The 17,901-nt window shown below is 48.3% G+C and overlaps 2 protein-coding genes across 2 annotated transcripts in view; both read right to left on the bottom strand.

The window, feature by feature from the left end:
• Positions 1-17,901, bottom strand: part of PISD (phosphatidylserine decarboxylase) — a 356,590-nt gene that overhangs the window by 21,740 nt on the left and 316,949 nt on the right. The gene's annotated exons all lie outside the window — the stretch shown is intronic.
• On the bottom strand, positions 1,410-13,448 carry PIK3IP1 (phosphoinositide-3-kinase interacting protein 1). The gene is made up of 6 exons (XM_049789015.1): positions 13,188-13,448; positions 12,242-12,340; positions 12,015-12,134; positions 10,141-10,341; positions 9,969-10,047; positions 1,410-3,038 (listed from the first exon to the last, which is right to left on the bottom strand). Exons 1-6 carry the CDS (start codon positions 13,300-13,302, stop codon positions 2,834-2,836), a joined length of 819 nt encoding a protein of 272 aa, XP_049644972.1. The 5' UTR covers positions 13,303-13,448; the 3' UTR covers positions 1,410-2,833.

The following is a 17,901-nucleotide window of genomic DNA, read 5'->3' on the forward strand; positions in this document are numbered from 1 at the left end:
TGGGAGACCGCCTGGGAATACCTGGTGCTGCAGGCTTTAAAAAAAAGAAAAGATAAATGTGGAAGAGACGCTGCTGGCTACTTTCAAACTGAGTTAGAAAATTCTCCCCACATCTGGAGGACATGTACATCATGCCTAAGACTACTAAATCTTTGGAGCATGTCTAAACCTGTCAGCTGAGCCCTTTCCTTCGGACCCGACATTCACACACGTTGATATTTATATATACACGGAACCTGGATATTCTGGTGTTCTCTCCACAGGACTGGATGCCATTCCCACATAATGAGGATGGAGGTCACTCTACCATTGTGTTTCCCTACAAATGCTTGACAGGATAGGCTGGGAACTGGGGCAGGATGATGCTACCTGGGTACAATATAAAGTATAATCCTGAATGTGATTCATCTTAAAAGACAGTTTGATTCTAGGAGAATTGATATCTTGGATTTCCCCTTGCTAGAGATTAGAAAGCAGTGTCTAGACTTGGACATACGACACCCTGCATATTTCTAGAGGCTAATAACCTGATGCTGAAGTCCTACTGGTAGAGTCATCCTTCAAGGAACCTTTCTAGCCCACACTGGCCTGGGCAGCCTGGTGAGGCACATGCACCCATCCATTCATCCTTTGCCCCTGCCATGCAACTGCTGAGTCCAGGCTTCATAATTACTGCTTGGGCATTTGTTTCATTTTTTGTTTTGGTTTTTGGGCCACACCCATTAGCACTCAGGAGTTACTCCTGGCTCTGCACTCAGAAATCGCTCCTGGTTTGGGGGACTATATGGGACATCGGGGGTTCAAACCAAGGTCCGTCCTGGGTCAGCCGCGTGCAAGGCACTAGTACCGCTGCACTATCACTCTGGCCCCTGGCATTTGTTTCAATATTTCCATCTCCAAAAGAATGCTGCGAGGAAAGCATTTGACCAGCTCCCCTTTGGGATTCCTACAGTTTCAATCTGAAAGATTTCTGGTGGTGGATTATAACAGTCAATGCAGAGGATGCAGTTACTGGGCTAGGGTGAAGGAGAAAACCTGAGTTCACCATGTAGTTGCTGACTAGGTAAAGTTTCCCAACGAGGAGTGTCCTGGCCCCCACAAAAGGCAATGTGAATTAGTTCATTTTTTAAAAGTTATGTTTGGGGCCCGGAGAGATAGTACAGCGGCGTTTGCCTTGCAAGCAGCCTATCCAAGACCAAAGGTGGTTGGTTCGAATCCCGGTGTCCCATATGGTCCCCCCGTGCCTGCCAGGAGCTATTTCTGAGCAGACAGCCAGGAGTAACCCCTGAGCACCGCCAGGTGTGACCCAAAAACCAAAATAAATAAAGTTATGTTTGTCAAATGTAGAGCAAGTTCCTGCATTTATATGTAGGTATCAGGCCCCACAAAAAACAGTGTGAATTAGTTCAGTTTTTAAAATTTATTTGTCAAATGCAGAGCAATATCCTGCACTAATATGCAGGTATCAGAATGAGGTATATAAAACGTGTACAGAGAAATGCCTTTATAGAAAAGTAAAAACCAGTAATGTTCTCTTCAGCATCTCTAACCTCAAGAACCCCTGCTTGAGGCCAGGTTCTCTCAGCAAACTAATCTGAACAGCTGCTGAAGAGAACTAGCCCATCACCCACCTTTCCACGTGGGCAGTGGGAGGGAAGCTCTATGGTTAGGGAGCCTTGGGAAGGCTCCTCATGCTCTCAGGGCTTAGCAGCTCTGCTCAGCCACTGGCACAGTACAATGGAGAAACAACCCTCTTGACCAGACCTGTGGCTTTCTTGGTAACCTTAGGTGTTACTTCCCCCCTCTGGGCCTGTGGGGGGGGGGGGTCATTATTTCCTCTTCACTATGATTCTGACTTTTAGAAGTCCTAAGTTATGGCTTTCATCTCACTACCTTGTTGGAAGGCACTGGTCTAGTCTAGAGGTCCCAGGGCATCTGCAAACTCATACCACTGTAGGAACAGTGGAGTGCTTCACTGTGCCTACCTGTGTAGGTTCCAAATTAACATCTCAGAAATAGCTTGTAAGGCCCCCGCCCCCAGTACTTCTTACCCCTGCAAAATGCAGAAGTCACTGTCTCCTCTAAAGAGTGCCTGGGGAACATCATCTAAGGCAGTTACGGATCCTCCTCTACCGTCATCCTAAGTAGAATGTTAAGTGCAATTCTTCTCTTCCTTTCCTTTTAAAACAGGAAGAGGCCCTGGGCCCTGGACATGTGCCCAGCCCAAAGTTGTCAAGGCACATCACTACCAGCAAGCTGGCACACACCCAGCAGTCCCCAGCTTAGATCTCTTCAGCCTAGAGCTTTCACTTTTATACAAACTTATTTCCGGTTCTCAGAGGTCAGCAGGGAGTTCCATCCCAAGTATTTAAAAACTATACTTCTTAAATGCTCCTCTTGACCTGAAATGGGAAGAACAGCATGCGCCACTCAAATGGATGGAGACAAACAGGCCAATACTGAGACCATCTTCGAGGATAAAGCAGAGGAGTCTGCAGGAGCTCCCTGGCCATCCGTATCTCAGTTCTGGATGGAGCACAGGCAATGTTCTGAAGCCCTTAGCAGCGGCACTGCTATGCAGTCTGCTACTGATTTCATCCACAGGCAAAATTCTACTCTAAGAAATGGAGATGGTGCACTGGTAGCTGGGGCCCTACTCTGTCACCCTAAGCTCACAGTGCCACCTGCTGTGTCTTAGAATTCATACAAAGAAAAAGGAGTAGAAGGTGGGGAGGGATCTAACCACAACACAAATTATGCATCCTCCCAGCTGTAGGATCTGGTAAGCTGTCTTGCACCCAAGTCTGACTGGGATCCTGCCCTATGGAGGGACTCAGGCACCAGGAGTGCCTGCCTGTTCTATCAGGGGAGCACTGCCCTCCTGAAGGTCAACTGGAGTCTGGTTGGAGTGGACCACGATTGTCTTCTCATCCACTATCTCACAAGTAGGGTTGGTGAAGGCAGACAGGGGCAAGGTGATTCGCTGCATCTCCCGCTCACATACTTTCTGCTCGTGCCGTTCTTTCAAGTCCTTCCCCCTGGCAGAAAAAGAACGAAACATTCAGACCTTAAAGATGGCTCAAAGGATTGGAGTGCATGCTTTTCATGCAAGAGCTCCAGGTTCCATCTCTGGCAGTGCATGGTCTTCCACACATCACTGGGAATAATTCCCAGCACTGAGCTAGGAGTAGCCGAGTACCACCAGATGAACCAAAAACAAAAGCAGGCAGAGGAGGAAAGTATCCAGACTGTGTCTCTTGCATAGCTTTGTTAATTTGATACCATCCCTGAAACCAGATAGAGTTAACCATGGCTAGCCCTTCCAGTTTTGTGCTCAGGGATCATTAAGTTGTGCATAGGGGACCATATGTAGCGCTGGGGAACAAACTGGAGCCAGTCAACTACAGGGCAAGCAACTTAACCCCTGTTCTATTTTTCCAGACTTTATTTCATCATGACCCAGGAACCCGAGCGATAGCACAATAGGGCTTTTGCCTTGCATACAACCAACTAGGGACTAACCCAAGTTCGAACCCCAGCATCCCATATGGTCCCCAAGCCTTCCAGGAGCGATTTTTGGTTTGGTTTGGTTTGGTTTTGGGCCACACCTGGTGACGCTCAGTGGTTACTTCTGGCTAACTCCTGGCTCTGCGCTCAGAAATTGCTCCTGGCTTGAGGGACCATATAGGATGACAGGGTTCGAACCGAGATCCATCCTGGGTCAGCAGCATGCAAAGCAAAGGCCCTACCGCTGCGCTATCGCTCTGGCCCTTTCAGGAGCGATTTTTGAGCGCAGAGCCAGGAGTAAATCTGAATACTACCGAGTATGGCCCAACCCCCTCCCCTCAAATCAATTTCTACTAATGGGCAGCGTAGGGCTAAAAGCAGTCAAGAATAAAGAAAGCAGGTGCTGGGACTTGTCTGAATTACACTCATTTAGAAGCTTCTAGGCAGCCGAACACCCCCCCCCCCCAGTACATTCTATTAAGTGTGAGTCCTAGCATGCCAGCAGCTATTCCCAGCTCCCACAAAGACCCAAGAGAGCCTGCTGGGCCTGCTGCACTGACCACCTGGTCACCCAGTCCTTTTCTCATTGCCTTCAGCATGGGGGGTATGAGGCAGCCAAGAAAGACAAAAGGCATACTGAGTGACTTGGTGCCTCTCCCAAGGGGGTGGGTTTTCTCTTTTATCAGAAAAGCATTTGCTCTGCAAGCTAGCACAGACACTGCTTGGAGCAAGTGAAAGGCCCTTCTCAGACTGTCCATCCAACCTAGACAATGACCAGCACCTTAATCTCCAGAGAGGAAGCCAAATACTGCCCAAGGGAAGTGCCACTCTTTCAGTTCCCAGGTCTCTGGCAGAATTCAAGGTTAGCAGCTGAAATTCTACCTCAACTTTTCCCAGGTCAGGAGGAGTTCTGGGCCAGCCAGAGTGGGCAGGTGTGGATAGAGTAGTTACAAATCTCTGACACCCTCTTCTAAGGAGGGTGGCATTGCAGACTTCCAGCAGCTAACACTGTTTATTTCTAAAATTTACATTCACAGAGATCATAGCATAACACAGCCGGTAGGGCCTTGTACGTGTCCAACCTGGGTTCACTACCCCACCTTCCCATATAGTCCCCCAGCCTGCCAGGAGTAATTTCTGAGTGCAAAGCCAGGCGTAAACCTGAGCACTGCCAAGTGTGGCCCCAAAACCAAAAATAAATAAAATTTACATCACTCCAAGCCTCTGCCATTTTCTTAGAAGTAATGCTGGAAGAGGAAAAGTGGCTCAGGTACACTGAGGTTCTGACCAAGTATATGCCTAAACTAGACTCATTTAACCTCAAGACAAACCCAACCCAGTCTCTATCAGGGGCAAGACTTCTGAGAGATGAAGGTAAATGCAGAGAGATGAAATCATTTGTTCAAGTAAACCCAGGATTGTCTATAAACAGTAGCAGCTAATACTGTTGGGGTTTTTTTGTTTGTTTGTTTACATCAGAGAAACTTACTTAGTCCTGCCACAGCTCAGCTGAAAAGCAGCTAGATAGAAAGGAGAAGGCGGACAGGAGAGGTCTCAGATCTCCACAATCCTATTATTTTAAGGGAATATTAGAGCTGGGAGGATCATCCTATTTCATATCGCGCCCCTACACTGTTTAACAAATGAGGAAGTTCTGAGGAAATCAGACAAGGAGTAGAATGACTTGCCTGTGTCACACCCTGAAATGGTGGGCGTTCTAGAAGTAGAACCTGATCATCCTTACTATTTTTATTAAGGTTTTTTTTCCTATCTTCGTAGTTGAAAAAAATTCCATGAAGCTTACTGGAACTTACTGGATTTGGGGAGATACTAATACTTCCTATATTTTTGTTTTGTTTTGGGCCACACCTAGAGATGCTCACACCTAGAGATTACTCTTGGTTCTGCACTCAGGATTCACTCCTAGCAGTGCTCAGGGAACCATGTGGGATCCTGGGGATCAAACCCAGTTTGGCTGCATGCAAGACAAGCATCTTACTAGCTGTATTATATCTCTCTAGTAAAACTAAAACTCTAGACACTTTATTATCTGTGCAGCTTGGGCATGGCACCTAATTCCACTAGGTCTCAGCTCCCTACCTCATTTAAAATGGTGAAAGAGGAGCTGGACAGATAGTACAGTAGCTAGGGCACTTACCTTGCATACCATTCAGTTATGACACTCAGGTATCAACCCACTACATAGGATCCCCTCAGTCCTGCCAGGAGTGATCCCTGAGGTAGTCAGCAGTGAGCCCTGAATACCACCATGTTCAACCCCAAAATCAAAAGTATATAATAGAAAGTACTTCTTCTAGGCTAAGTGTCAACAGTACACAACCCTGTAATTGATCCCCCAGTAACTATATAACTGCCTAAGCTGGGTGCATCAACTGGGATAGTCTTAATGGTCCCCAGCATTACTAGGCCTTAGCAGCATTACATTGTCAGGCCCAAGCACTAACTAACTTAGCCCTGTGGCTAAGCAGTGCTGGGAACACACTCTGAGCACTGTTTGGGAGCCCCCACCCTCAACTCAAAATAATGTTCCTTCTGGGGCCCAAGTGGTGGCAAAGTGGTAAGGTGTCTGCCTTGGGCGCTCGAGCCTAGGACAGACCTTGGTTCAATCCCGGCATCCCATATGGTCCCCCAAGCCAGAAGTGATTGCTTAGCGCGTTGCCAGGAGTAACCCCTGAGCGTCACCAAGTGTGGCCAAAAAAACAAAAAAAAAAAATGTTCCTTCTAAGGTTTGAGAATGATTGGGGTAGAAAATTCAGTAGGGTGTTACTAAGAGAGTATACAATTAATGTTGGGCTGTAGTTAATTACCTAAGGTCTGCTGTTCACATATAGCACATAATCTTGGGGATTGGGACAGTACTGGAAAGTAAGTATGGGTATAAGTGGAGGGCAATGATAGGCCCAATTAATAGGCAGGAAATTGAAATACAGAAGAGTAGCAAAATATATGTTCGAAAGCCTTTCATAAAACATTGGGGGGGTGGGGGCGGAAAGATAGCACAGCGGTGTTTGCCTTGCAAGCAGCCGATCCAGGACCAAAGGTGACTGGTTCGAATCCCAGTGTCCCATATGGTCCCCCGTGCCTGCCAGGAGCTATTTCTGAGCAGACAGCCAGGAGTAACCCCTGAGCAACACCGGGTGTGGCCCAAAAACAAAACAAAACAAAAAAAACGTTGGGGGGGGGGCTAAAGAGATCGTGCAATGGGTAAGGCATTTGCTTTGCATGCAGCTGACCCAAGTTTGATCCCTTACATCCCATATGGACCCCTAAGCCTACAAGTGAGTGATTTCTGAGTGCAGAACCAGGAGTAATCTGAGTGCTGCTGGGTGTGGCCCCAAAACCAAAAATAAAACAATAAAAAAAAAAAAAGTAACTTCAGACTCTGGAGAAGGGAGCTAAGAGCTTGCTTGCGTCTAGCCCACATGTGGTTTCCTGTTGTACAGTTTGTTCTCACAGCACTTCAGCAGAGAAAGGGCTGGGCTGGTAGTTAGTGATAGTGATGGGGAGTTTGATGATGGAGAATTAGTGTCTTTTTTTGTTTGTTTTTGGACTACACCCATTGGTGTACAGAGCTTACTCCTGGTTCTTCACACAAGGATCACTCCTGGGATGCCAGGATCAAACCCAGGTGAGCTAAGTGCAAGACAAATGCCCTAGGTTGTACTATCACTCTGCCCAAGAGTTAAAGTCTTGCCTTAAATTGATAGTAAAAACTAGGCCTCTCTGCAGCCGACAACAACCCATAGGAGCAAATGTAGAAGCAAAAGGCCTGGTTTTCTCATTTATGGGATTTTTTTTAAAGATGGTATTTAAATAAAGTCATTTATGTTTTTTGGGGTTTTTTTTTTTGTTTTTGGTTTTTGGGTCACACCCGGCAGCACTCAGGGGTCACTCCTGGCTCCACGCTCAGAATTCACTCCTGGCAGGCATGGGGGACCATATGGGATGCCCGGATTCCAACCACCGTCCTGCATAAAAGGCAAACGCCTTAACTCCATGCTATCTCTCCGGCCCCATCATTTATATTTTTTAAAAAAGATAGTATGGTAGTAATACCCAAAGACAATAGAGGCAAGGGCCAGGAGGACTAGGCCATGGAAAGAAGCTTGCCACAAAGAGCAAAGAAGTGCAGTTAGGGCAGAGAAAGAACTACTATGACAATGACAGTTGGAAATGATCACTCTGGACAAGAACTGGGTGCTGAAAGGAGGTAAAGTGATATGCATGATACCCTTTCAGTAACAGTATTGCAAACCAGTGTCTAAAAGGAAAAAAGGAAGCATGAGAAAGAGAGAAGAGTGAATGTGTGTGTGAGAGAGAGAGAGAGAGAAAGAGAGAGAGAAAGAAGAAGAATGCCTGCTATAGATGTAGAGACAGGAGGGAGGGAGAGGACAGGAGGGAAACTGGGGGGGGGGGGGGCACTGGTGGCAGGAAATGTGCAGTGGTGAAGGGATGGGTGTTTGAACATTGTATGATTGAAATTCAATCATCAACAGCTTTTTAACTATCATGGTTATTCAATTACAAATTTACTAATTAAAAATAAGAGGTTGGGGGCCGGAGAGATAGCATGGAGGTAAAGCGTTTGCCTTTCATGCAGGAGGTCATCGGTTCGAATCCCGGCGTCCCATATGGTCCCCCGTGCCTGCCAGGAGCAATTTCTGAGCCTGGAGCCAGGAATAACCCCTGAGCACTGCCTGGTGTGACCCAAAAACAAAAACAAAAAAAAAAAGAGGTTGGCTGGCTGGTGAATTACATCTCTCTCTCTCTCTCTCTCTCTCTCTCTCTCTCTCTCTCTCTCTCTCTCTCTCTCTCACACACACACACACACACACACACACACACACACACACACACACGAAATAAAAAATTACGAGGCTGGAGTGATAGCACAGTAGGAAGGGCGTTGGCCTTGCATGTGGCCAACCCAATCCCCAGACAATAACAACAGCAACCAAAAAAAAAAAATTTAAAGGCCTGATTTCATCAGTGGGCTCTGTAACAAGCTCAGAATTAAGGGTTAGTTGTTATTTCAAAAACCTAGAGCTGGGGGTCTTCTGCCCTAGGGAAAATGTCGCTGTTTATGTCTCAGGAAATTCAAGTCCTAATGTAGAAACTGATCTAGAGATTTCCTAGGAGCAGACTTACATAACTCACAAAAAAGAATTTTGCTATTTAAGTAGACCTGCCTGATTCCTGTGATGTACTTCCATACCAGGAAAGCTGAATTAAATTTGAATGAATCTGGTATCAAGAGGTTTGGGGCCAGAGTGATAATCGAGAGTAGGGTGCTTGCCTTACATGTGGCTGACCCGGGTTTGATCCCTGAACCTGCACCCCTTATGATCCCGAGCCCACCAAGAGTGATTCCTGAGTGTAGAGTCAGAGTAAGCCCCAAGGGCCATTAGGTGTGGCTCCCCCAAAAAAGAGAAAGAAGATGAAAAAGGAAAATAAAGAAGGAACAGAGGTTGATGCTTCAGTTATATTGGTGATGTTGGAGAATGGCATATAGCTATAAATCCAAAGCACAAAATCAACAACACTGAAAACATGAGTCTAAGCTGTAGATGCTGAACTTTGTAATGTACCTGCCAAGGTGTCAGGTAGTGGGTCGGGAGAGGAGAATGATAGTATGGGTACACTGGTGATGGGAAGTGACATTGGTGGTGGAATGGGTGCTGAAATATATGCCAAGGCCGGAGAGAGAGCACAGCAATAGGGTGTTTGCCTTGCACATGCCAACCCAGCACGGACCTGGGTTCGAATCCCAGTATCCCATATGGTCCCCTGAGCCAGGAGCAATTTCTGACTGCAGAGCCAGGAGTAACCCCTGAATAACCTGAGCACAGCTGGGTGTAGTCCAAAAACCAAAAAGATATATATCATATGCCTAAAATTCAGCTATCAATAACTTTGTAAATCATGATTCTCTACATTTTAAAAACAACGGGGCGAGAGAGATAGCAGAGTAGTAGGGCATTTGCCTTGCACGCAGCTGATTCTGGACAGAAGGTGGTTTGAATCCCGGCATCCCATATGGTCCCCTCTGCCTGCCAAGAGCGATTTCTGAGCCCAGAGCCAGGAGTAACCTGAGAGCTGCCAAGTGTGACCCAAAACCCCAAAAAAAAATTTTGTTTAATTTTTAAAAAGAAAATAAATACCCCATTCCCTTTTTTGAATTAAAATGTCACAAATGGGGCCGGAGAGATAGCATGGAAGTAAGACATTTGCAGAAGGTCATCGGTTCGAATCCCGGCATCCCATATGGTCCCCTGAGCCTGCCAGGAGCAATTTCTGAGCGTGAAGCCAGGAGGAACCCCTGAGTGCTGCCGGGTGTGACCCAAAAACAAAAACAAAAACAAAAAATGTCACATGATTTTGGATTGACTCTGTGCACCTTCTTCTACCTCCTCGAGAGAGTCCAGAAGAGAAATACTGACCTCTTGTAGGTGTAGCCCAAGACAATGCCAGCTCCAATGGCTATGATAATCACTATCATGGTAATGCCCAGCACGATTCCTGCCAAAGACGAGACAGGTTTCATTAACCTCACCTGAGTAGATCAGCAAATGGCATCTGAATCATGCACGGCCAGAGGTAGGGCAGCCATACCAAGGGTTCCCAGGTCTTTTTTCTCCTTGGGGTTCACTCGTACACGCTGGCTGATCCCGATTACTGGCTGCACGGCTGCTGCTTCGCTCCGGGCAGGCAGGGCATTGGCAGGTTCAAACACTTGCACCTCGTCTTCCCCTGGCACTTTAGCTGTCTCCCCAGTTTCTGATCTGTTGGCTGACGGGGACTGGGAAGTGGTCTCTGGAGGTAAAGTGGAAGGGAAACAGGGCTGGTCAGACATTAACCCAGGCTCTGCATAGTGGGTGTTGGGGCCCTAGTGTGCAGTGACTACAAACAGCAGGCAGCTTCATGAGGAGGGTCTGCAACCTCTGGCTTGGATGGGCTGTTCCAAGAGATCGTGGGGACAGTCCTTTGCAGTGGACTTTCCTCTCTGCTTTCATACTAGCCCCAATCTCAGGTTTCAAACAGGTATGTGGTAAGCCTTTAGAAGCGCCAGGACACAGTGGCCAGGGTCCATCCCCACCAAATGCAGAACAAGACTGTGATTGGGGCTAGAGCAATAGCACAGCAGTAGGGCATTTGCCTTGCATGCGACCAACCCAGGATGGACCCTGGTTTTATTCCTGCCATCCCATATAGTCCCCCAAGCCTGCCAGGGGCGATTTCTGAGCGCAGAGCCAGGAGTAACCCCTGAGTGCCGCTGGGTGTGACACCCCCCCCCAAAAAAAAAAAAGGTGATTGAGGCTCTGCACTTAGCTCAGTTAAAGATCCCTGCCTGGCTGCCAAGTGACTCACATCTCCAAAAGAGGGGCTTTACCAGGCTTAATGCAGAAAAGTTTGACATAGCCAAAAAGCAGCTCATCTCAGATACTTCTGGGGCCAAATATATCTTTAATTAATCATGAGTCTCTGTACAAATGGCACCTTTTTATTTTTTTTTGTCACACATAGCAGTATTCAGTAGTTACTCCTGGTGAGACTCAGGACACTATGGGGAGCAGGGGATCCTAATCTATTAGTATGGTATTTTTAGTTTTGTTTTAGGATCACACCCAGCGAAGCTCAGGAATCATTCACAGTGGACTCAGGAAATCAAAGCCCCACTGGCTGTATGCAAGGTGCTTACACACACTATAACTATTACTGACTCCAATAAATCATGATTCTTAATCAAAATCAGACACAAAACAAAACAAAAAAAAACTGGCTTAGGCCTGGAGAAACCAAACTGCAGGCAAGGCATTGCCCTGAGCAAGATTCAATTCTCAGGGCTCCAGATAGTCTCTGAGAACCGCTAGAACCAGGGGGAAGCTCTCAGCATAACTGGGTGTGGTCCAACAGCCGTGAAAAGAAAGAAAAGGGGGGCTGGTGGAGATGCGATTCACAGCTGAACCCGAGTGTTGGAAGAGAAGGGGGGGCCCTCCGAATGTTAGATTCCCTACACCCCCGCGGGAAATCAAAACCATCCCTAGGTCTGGGAGGGCTGCACAGGCCAAGGGAAGACAGAAGGGCCTAACTAAGGACGCCTCCAATGCCCAAATAGCGGTCAGTAAAGGCTGAATTCAGGACTCCCTAAACTAGGCCTCGGACCGGGGACCGCGTCCCCAGCGGCTCCCTACGAGGCCGCACCAGGCGGGTCCAGAGCGGGCCGACCGGGCCGAGCATCGCCTCGCCTCGCCTCCCACGCTTGTTTACCAGGCGCTCGCCGAGGATGAGCTCACTCGGCGCAGGGCGGCGGCCAATGGGCTTCGAGCTCCGCGGCCTGGAGACAGCCTCGACCAATCAGAGGCCGAGGGGCGGGGCGAAGGCGGGGCCACAGCGCGCGGCCGCACGTGAGTCTCGCGCGCGGCTGGGAGCGGCGGTGGAGGCCGGAGCGGGGCGCGCCCCGCCACGCCTCGCCAGTTTCGGGGTACCTGGGCAGTCGAGGTCCTCGCAAGGCCGCTTCTCCGGGGCGCCCGCGTCGCCTCTGACGTAGCACCAAGGCCCGCGCGGGTCCCGGTCCGGGTTGCGGCAGTAACTGTGGTCGCCCACACCTGAGGGGGACGGGAGAAGGCGGAAGTCAGCCCCTCGGGGTCGCCCTCCTCGGCCCGCCCTTTGCCCTTTGCCCTTTGCCCTCCGCTTTCCCAGGACTCTCACTCACCCGACTGCGGGGCTGCGTCCAGCCAGTTGAGGCAGCGCTGCCCGGCCGCCGCGTTGGGCTGATCGGCTCGGTACAGGTGGCCCTGGTCCTGGAAGCAGCCTGTGCCGAAGAGGAGCAACCCCGCACCCCAAAAAAATCTCTATCAGTCGGACTGCGGAGCCAGCCCCGGCCCACCCTGGCGCTGTCTGCCAAGCTGGGGGACAGACACCCTCTGCACCAGGGGGGGACCCTCCCACTTGCTCTGGGGGCCAGCAGAAAAGAGAAAGCGCCAGTCAAACCCGAGCTGGGGTGGGGGGAACCGGGAGGTCCCCCGTGGAACTTGGGGCTCCCCTCTGCGTTGGGGACGTTGGAAGTTTTGGAGACACCGGGCCCCGCCTGGTCTTGCCCGAGTTACATAAACTCCGGCGAGCTGGTCCATAGCCACAGGCTGCATGCATGCATGCACTCTCTCCCCTGAGATGGCTCCAGAAGTCTGGGGGTGACGGGGTCCCCCCCACCCCCGACAGCGCCTTCCACTAGGCCACCCGGCTCCATCGAGGCAGCCCGGAGGGTCCCAGCTGCCTCTGAACCTATGCATTGAGCAGCTCCATGCAAAACCCCCCCCTTTTTTTTTTACAAAGCCAAGCAGGCTCGAGGGAGGAAGAGAGATGAACCCCGCAAGTTTTAGCCCCTCGAGAGCCACAGGCGAGGAAAAAGCAAAGAGCAAGCAAGGGGGGGTCGCTGGCCTTTGTTCTGAAAGGCAAAGATGGAGCTGTCAGCCCCCCCTGGCAGGGAAAGGAGAAGGAAAAAAGAACAAGGGGGGGGGAATCAAAGCTTTCCTGGCACAGTAGCAAGAAAGCTTCGTTTCTCGCCGTCATCTTATCTAAGCCGGCTTTGCGGGGGGAAAGGGGGTCCGAGCCTTTTGCTGGATGAAGTTGCTGCAGGAGGGAAAGGGGGGGCCGCTCACCTCCAGACCCGTAGGCTTCTGCTAGGAGCAGGTTGCTGAGCAGGAATGTCTGTGCCCAGCAAAGCAGCATCCTGGCCCCCTCGGCCCTGCAGGTGACTGGCCAACCAGTGTGCATCTGGGGTCCGCCGGGCCAGCGCCGCCTGCCAGGCCTTTCTGGAAAGCAGCCCTGCCCTGGTTAGGATCTTCTGGTAAACAGCCTCTCTCTAGAACTGGGAGCTTCCCAGCTAGCTCGCTGCAGCTCCGCGGTGTCTTTTTTGTTTTGCTTTTTTTTTTTTTTTTTTTCTCTCCTCGGGCTTCGAGGCGCCCCCTGGGTCCTAAGCCTCCTTTGCCTTGCAACAGCGCTAACCGAGCCAGCAAAGGAACTTGGCCAAGTGACTAGAAGTTCAGGTTGTGCTCAACAGCGGCGAATCGATGCGAGACCGGCCCTGGATGCCTCTACGGGTTTTTGGTTTTTTGTTTTTGTTTTTGTTTTTGTTTTTGCATCTCTTCTGTTTGCATTTGTGTGAGTATAAGAGTTAATTCTGTTAAAAGGGTATCCTGCGGGGGGTGGGGGAGGTCTTCAGAGCTATGGCAGAATTTAGAAAACAATCCTGAGGAGCTTCTCAAGATCACAGGAAGTGGGGTGGGACTCACAAATACAGTTATATCCTTATATTTTTTGTGGGGGTGGCATGAGGGTCCTTTGTGGTTTATACAGGCTTATGATTTATACACTTTTTTGGGGGGTGGTTTTGTTGTTGTTGTTTGGTTTCTTGGTTTTTGGGTCACACACACCCAGCAGCGCTCAGGGGTCACTCCTGGCTCTGCGTTCAGAAATCGCTCCTGGCGGGCAAGGGGGACCATATGGGATGCTGGGATTCGAACCACCGTTGGTCCTGTATCAGCTGCTTGCAAGGCAAATGCCCTACCGCTGTGCCATCTCTGAGGCCTCTGATTTATACATTTTTTTTCTCTATATTTTGGACCACACTCAATGGTGCTTAGGGGTTACTCCTGGCTTCGCACTCAGGAATCATTGTGGGTGGGGTACTGGGGACTTACTTGTTATGATGAGGATCCAACCTGAGTTGGCTGTGCACAAAACAGAAGTCCTACCTGCAGTATCGCTATAACCCCCACTTTTTTTTTTTTAACAGTATAACTTTGCCAGGGTCAGATTTGTCATATTCCTTTACTTCTATCTGGGGTTTTGGGTTGTTACATATCTTGAAATACAGAAGGGTGGGGCCGGGCGGTGGCGCTAAAGGTAAGGTGCCTGCCTTGCCTGAGCTAACCTTGGACGGACCGCGGTTCGATCCCCCGGTGTCCCATATGGTCCCCCAAGCCAGGAGCAACTTCTGAGCACATAGCCAGGAGTAACCCCTGAGCGTTACTGGGTGTGGCCCAAAAACCAAAAAAAAAAAAAAAAAAGAAATACAGAAGGGTTCTCCAGTTGAAAACACATTTCATGCAAACAAGAGACTCATTTGCTTATCTCTATTGTAATAGGCTGCCCTTTCTTCCATCCCTGAATTCATAAAAAGGAAGTTAAATAAAAGGTTTGCTTCCTCAGCCCCCTGTGGGAAATAGATTTGCAATGATTTATAGCATCATTAAAACCGTACCAAATCCATATTACTTGGGCCTTTTGGAGTTGGGCAGAATAGGCCTCTTCCTGTTTGGCTGACAGTTCAAGTTCCCAGGCAGCCTCCGTAAACTGAGAGATGGAGCAGAGTGATGGGCCAGAACTACCTTGTGACTCAGGCAAATCTCAAAATAGAAATGGGAGAATCTTTGGATCCAGGGCTCGCATATTGCAGTAGTAACTTAGGGAGGAGGAAAAACATTTTTCAAGTTTCTCTAGGAAGAATGTGTAGCAATCCACTAAACCCAAAGTGAATTTGAATTCACTACAGTAAAATTTCACTTTTTTCCTTCTTTTGCCAAACCCAACAGTATTTAGAATCTATCCCTAGTGCCAGTGCTTAGTGCTTAGCAGGTTACTGGGTACTGCTACTTGTTTCGGTTATTCCTGGCTCTGAACTCAGGAATAACTCATAATGGGCATGGAGTGGGGAAGGCGGGTGGGGAGAACCATATGGGATGCTTGGGATAGAACCACTGTATGCAAGGTAAAGGCCCTACCCTCTGTACTATTACTCCAACCCCAGTCCCAGTATTATAGACTTTAACAATTATAATATTTTGAGGTCATTTAACAATTATACAGGTTGTTTTGGTTTTTGGGCCACACCCATCAGTGCTCAGGGGTTACTCCTGGCTCTACACTCAGAAATAACACCTGGCAGGCTTGGGGGACGTTATGGGATGCCAGGAATCTAATCCAGGTCTGTCCTGGGTCGGCTGCATGCAAGGCAAACACGCTACTGCTATTGCTTTATCCAGTGCTATTGTTCCAGCCTCTATACAGGTTTATAGGTTTTGGAGTATTTGGGTTAGTTTTTGTTTTTGTTTTGTTTTGTTTGATACCCTATACCAGATACTGATAATATGTCTGTGAGCAAAAATTATTTAAAATCTTTGGTCCAAAATAAACCAGTGAAATCTCTGCACTTATAGAACATATCTTAGTTGAGAAAGACAGATTTAACTCGTTAGTATTGAGGGAAAAAAGTGAAATATTAAGAGAGAGTAATGTGATTATATTTCCTTGTCAAAGAAAACTTTCACTGGGCGTAGAAGGGGTGATGTACAGTTCGTAGGGTGCTTACCTTACAACCTAACCTAACTTGGCTAATTTAGTTTTGATCCCTGACACCCCATATAATTGTCCAAGTTCTGCTAGGAATGAACCAAGTGAGTACCAGAAGGTGTGGCCCCACCCTCCAAAAGAAGAAACTTACACTGGGACCAGACTGCTTGTACAGTAGATACCAAGTTCCTTGCATGTTGCCAACCCAGGTTTCATCTCCAGCACCATATGTGACCCTGCCAGCAATTATCCCTGAGCACAGAGCCAGGAGTAAACCTGAATACAGCTGAGTGTGACCTCAAAACAAAATAAAATAAAATTTCCCTAGATGGGGAGATAGCAACCTTGGTAGTGTACGTGTCTAGTACGTGAGGGGTGAGTTTAGGTTCCTACACCACATTCTCTCCAGCACTGATGAGTGTGACCTTGGTGGTTCCCAAGTGCTACACAGCAGGGTCCAGCATCACCAGGAGTGGCACTTGTAAAAAAATGTTTGTTTGTTTTTGGTTCACACCTGGCAATGTTCAGGGTTACTCCTAGCAATGCTCAGGAGAACATACGTGAATCAAAGTATAGAGTCTGCTGTGTACAAGGCAAGTGCCCTACCCACTGTCCTATTGCTTGAGCCCACCACAATCCTACATCCTCTCATACTCTATATGCTGTGTGTTTTGTTTCATTACATTAATATATATAGGCTTGGGGCCAGAGAGAGAGCACAGTGGTAGGGTGTTTGCCTTGCATGCAGCTGACCCAGTAGGGACCCAGTTCGATTCCCAGCATCCCATATGGTCCCCAGCCTGCCAGGGGCGATTTCTGAGTGCAGAGCCAGGAGTTATCCCTAAGCACCGCTGGGTGTGGCCCAAAACTAATCAATAAAATAAAGTTTAAAATTTATATACGCTTGAGAAAATGATAGTGCAGTTTTTAATTTCTGAGTAGTCAGGGTTCCTTTTGTTTGTGTTTTTTGTTTTTGTTTCCTGGCCACACCTGGTAGTGCTCAATGGTTACTCCCGACTCTGCACTGAGGGATCATTGCTGGCAGTCTGGGGGGCCATCTAGAACTCTAGGGTTCAAATCCAGGTTGGCTGTTGTACAAAGCAAATGTGCTCTACTATCACTCTGGCCCCCGCAGGGTTCTTTTTATTGATAACAGTTATTAGGTCATATCATTACAGAATTTCAGAGATTCTTTTCAGTTGCTCTCTGAGCACCTGTTATCTCTTGTTTACAGGAAATGTTCAATAACTGTCTGACAAAGTTTTCCTTCTTAGACTCTGATAGGGCTACCTTCTGCTGCATTGTAAAACTTGGCCTATGATTTTATATAAACAAGCTATATGCAAATCTGCTCTTGTAACATTTCAAACTACCTGCTCTGCCTATGTAGGATTGCCAATATTTATCAAAAGACTGAAGATTATTTTTGTTTGTTTTGTTTTTACCTATTAGTGTTGTCTCTTTTTTTTTTTTTTTTTTTTTTTTTTTGGTTTTTGGTTTTTGGGTCACACCCGGCAGTGCTCAGGGGTTACTCCTGGCTGTCTGTTCAGAAATAGCTCCTGGCAGGCACGGGGGACCATATGGGACACCGGGATTCGAACCAACCACCTTTGGTCCTGAATCAGCTGCTTGCAAGGCAAACGCCGCTGTGCTATCTCTCCGGGCCCGTATCTTTTTTTTTATTATTAAAAATACTGCTTTTAGGGGCTGGAGCAATAGCACTGAGATAAGGCGTTTGCCTTGCACACGGCCAATACAGGATGGACCTGGTTCAAATCCCAGCAGTCATATGGTCCCCCTAGCCTACCAGGAGCGACATCCAAGCATAGAGCCAGGATTAACTCCTAAGTGCCACCAGGTGTGACCCCCTCCCTCCCAAAAAAAAACACTGCTATTATGGGACCAGAGTGATAGGATGTTTCCTTACATGCAGCCAACTCATGATGATCATGATGATCCCTGTCATCCCACATGATCTCCCAAGCACTGCCAGAAAAGTGAGTGCTGAGTGTAGAGCCAAGA

Source organism: Suncus etruscus, chromosome 15, assembly GCF_024139225.1.
Source record: "Suncus etruscus isolate mSunEtr1 chromosome 15, mSunEtr1.pri.cur, whole genome shotgun sequence".
NCBI classification, from domain to species: Eukaryota; Metazoa; Chordata; class Mammalia; order Eulipotyphla; family Soricidae; genus Suncus; species Suncus etruscus.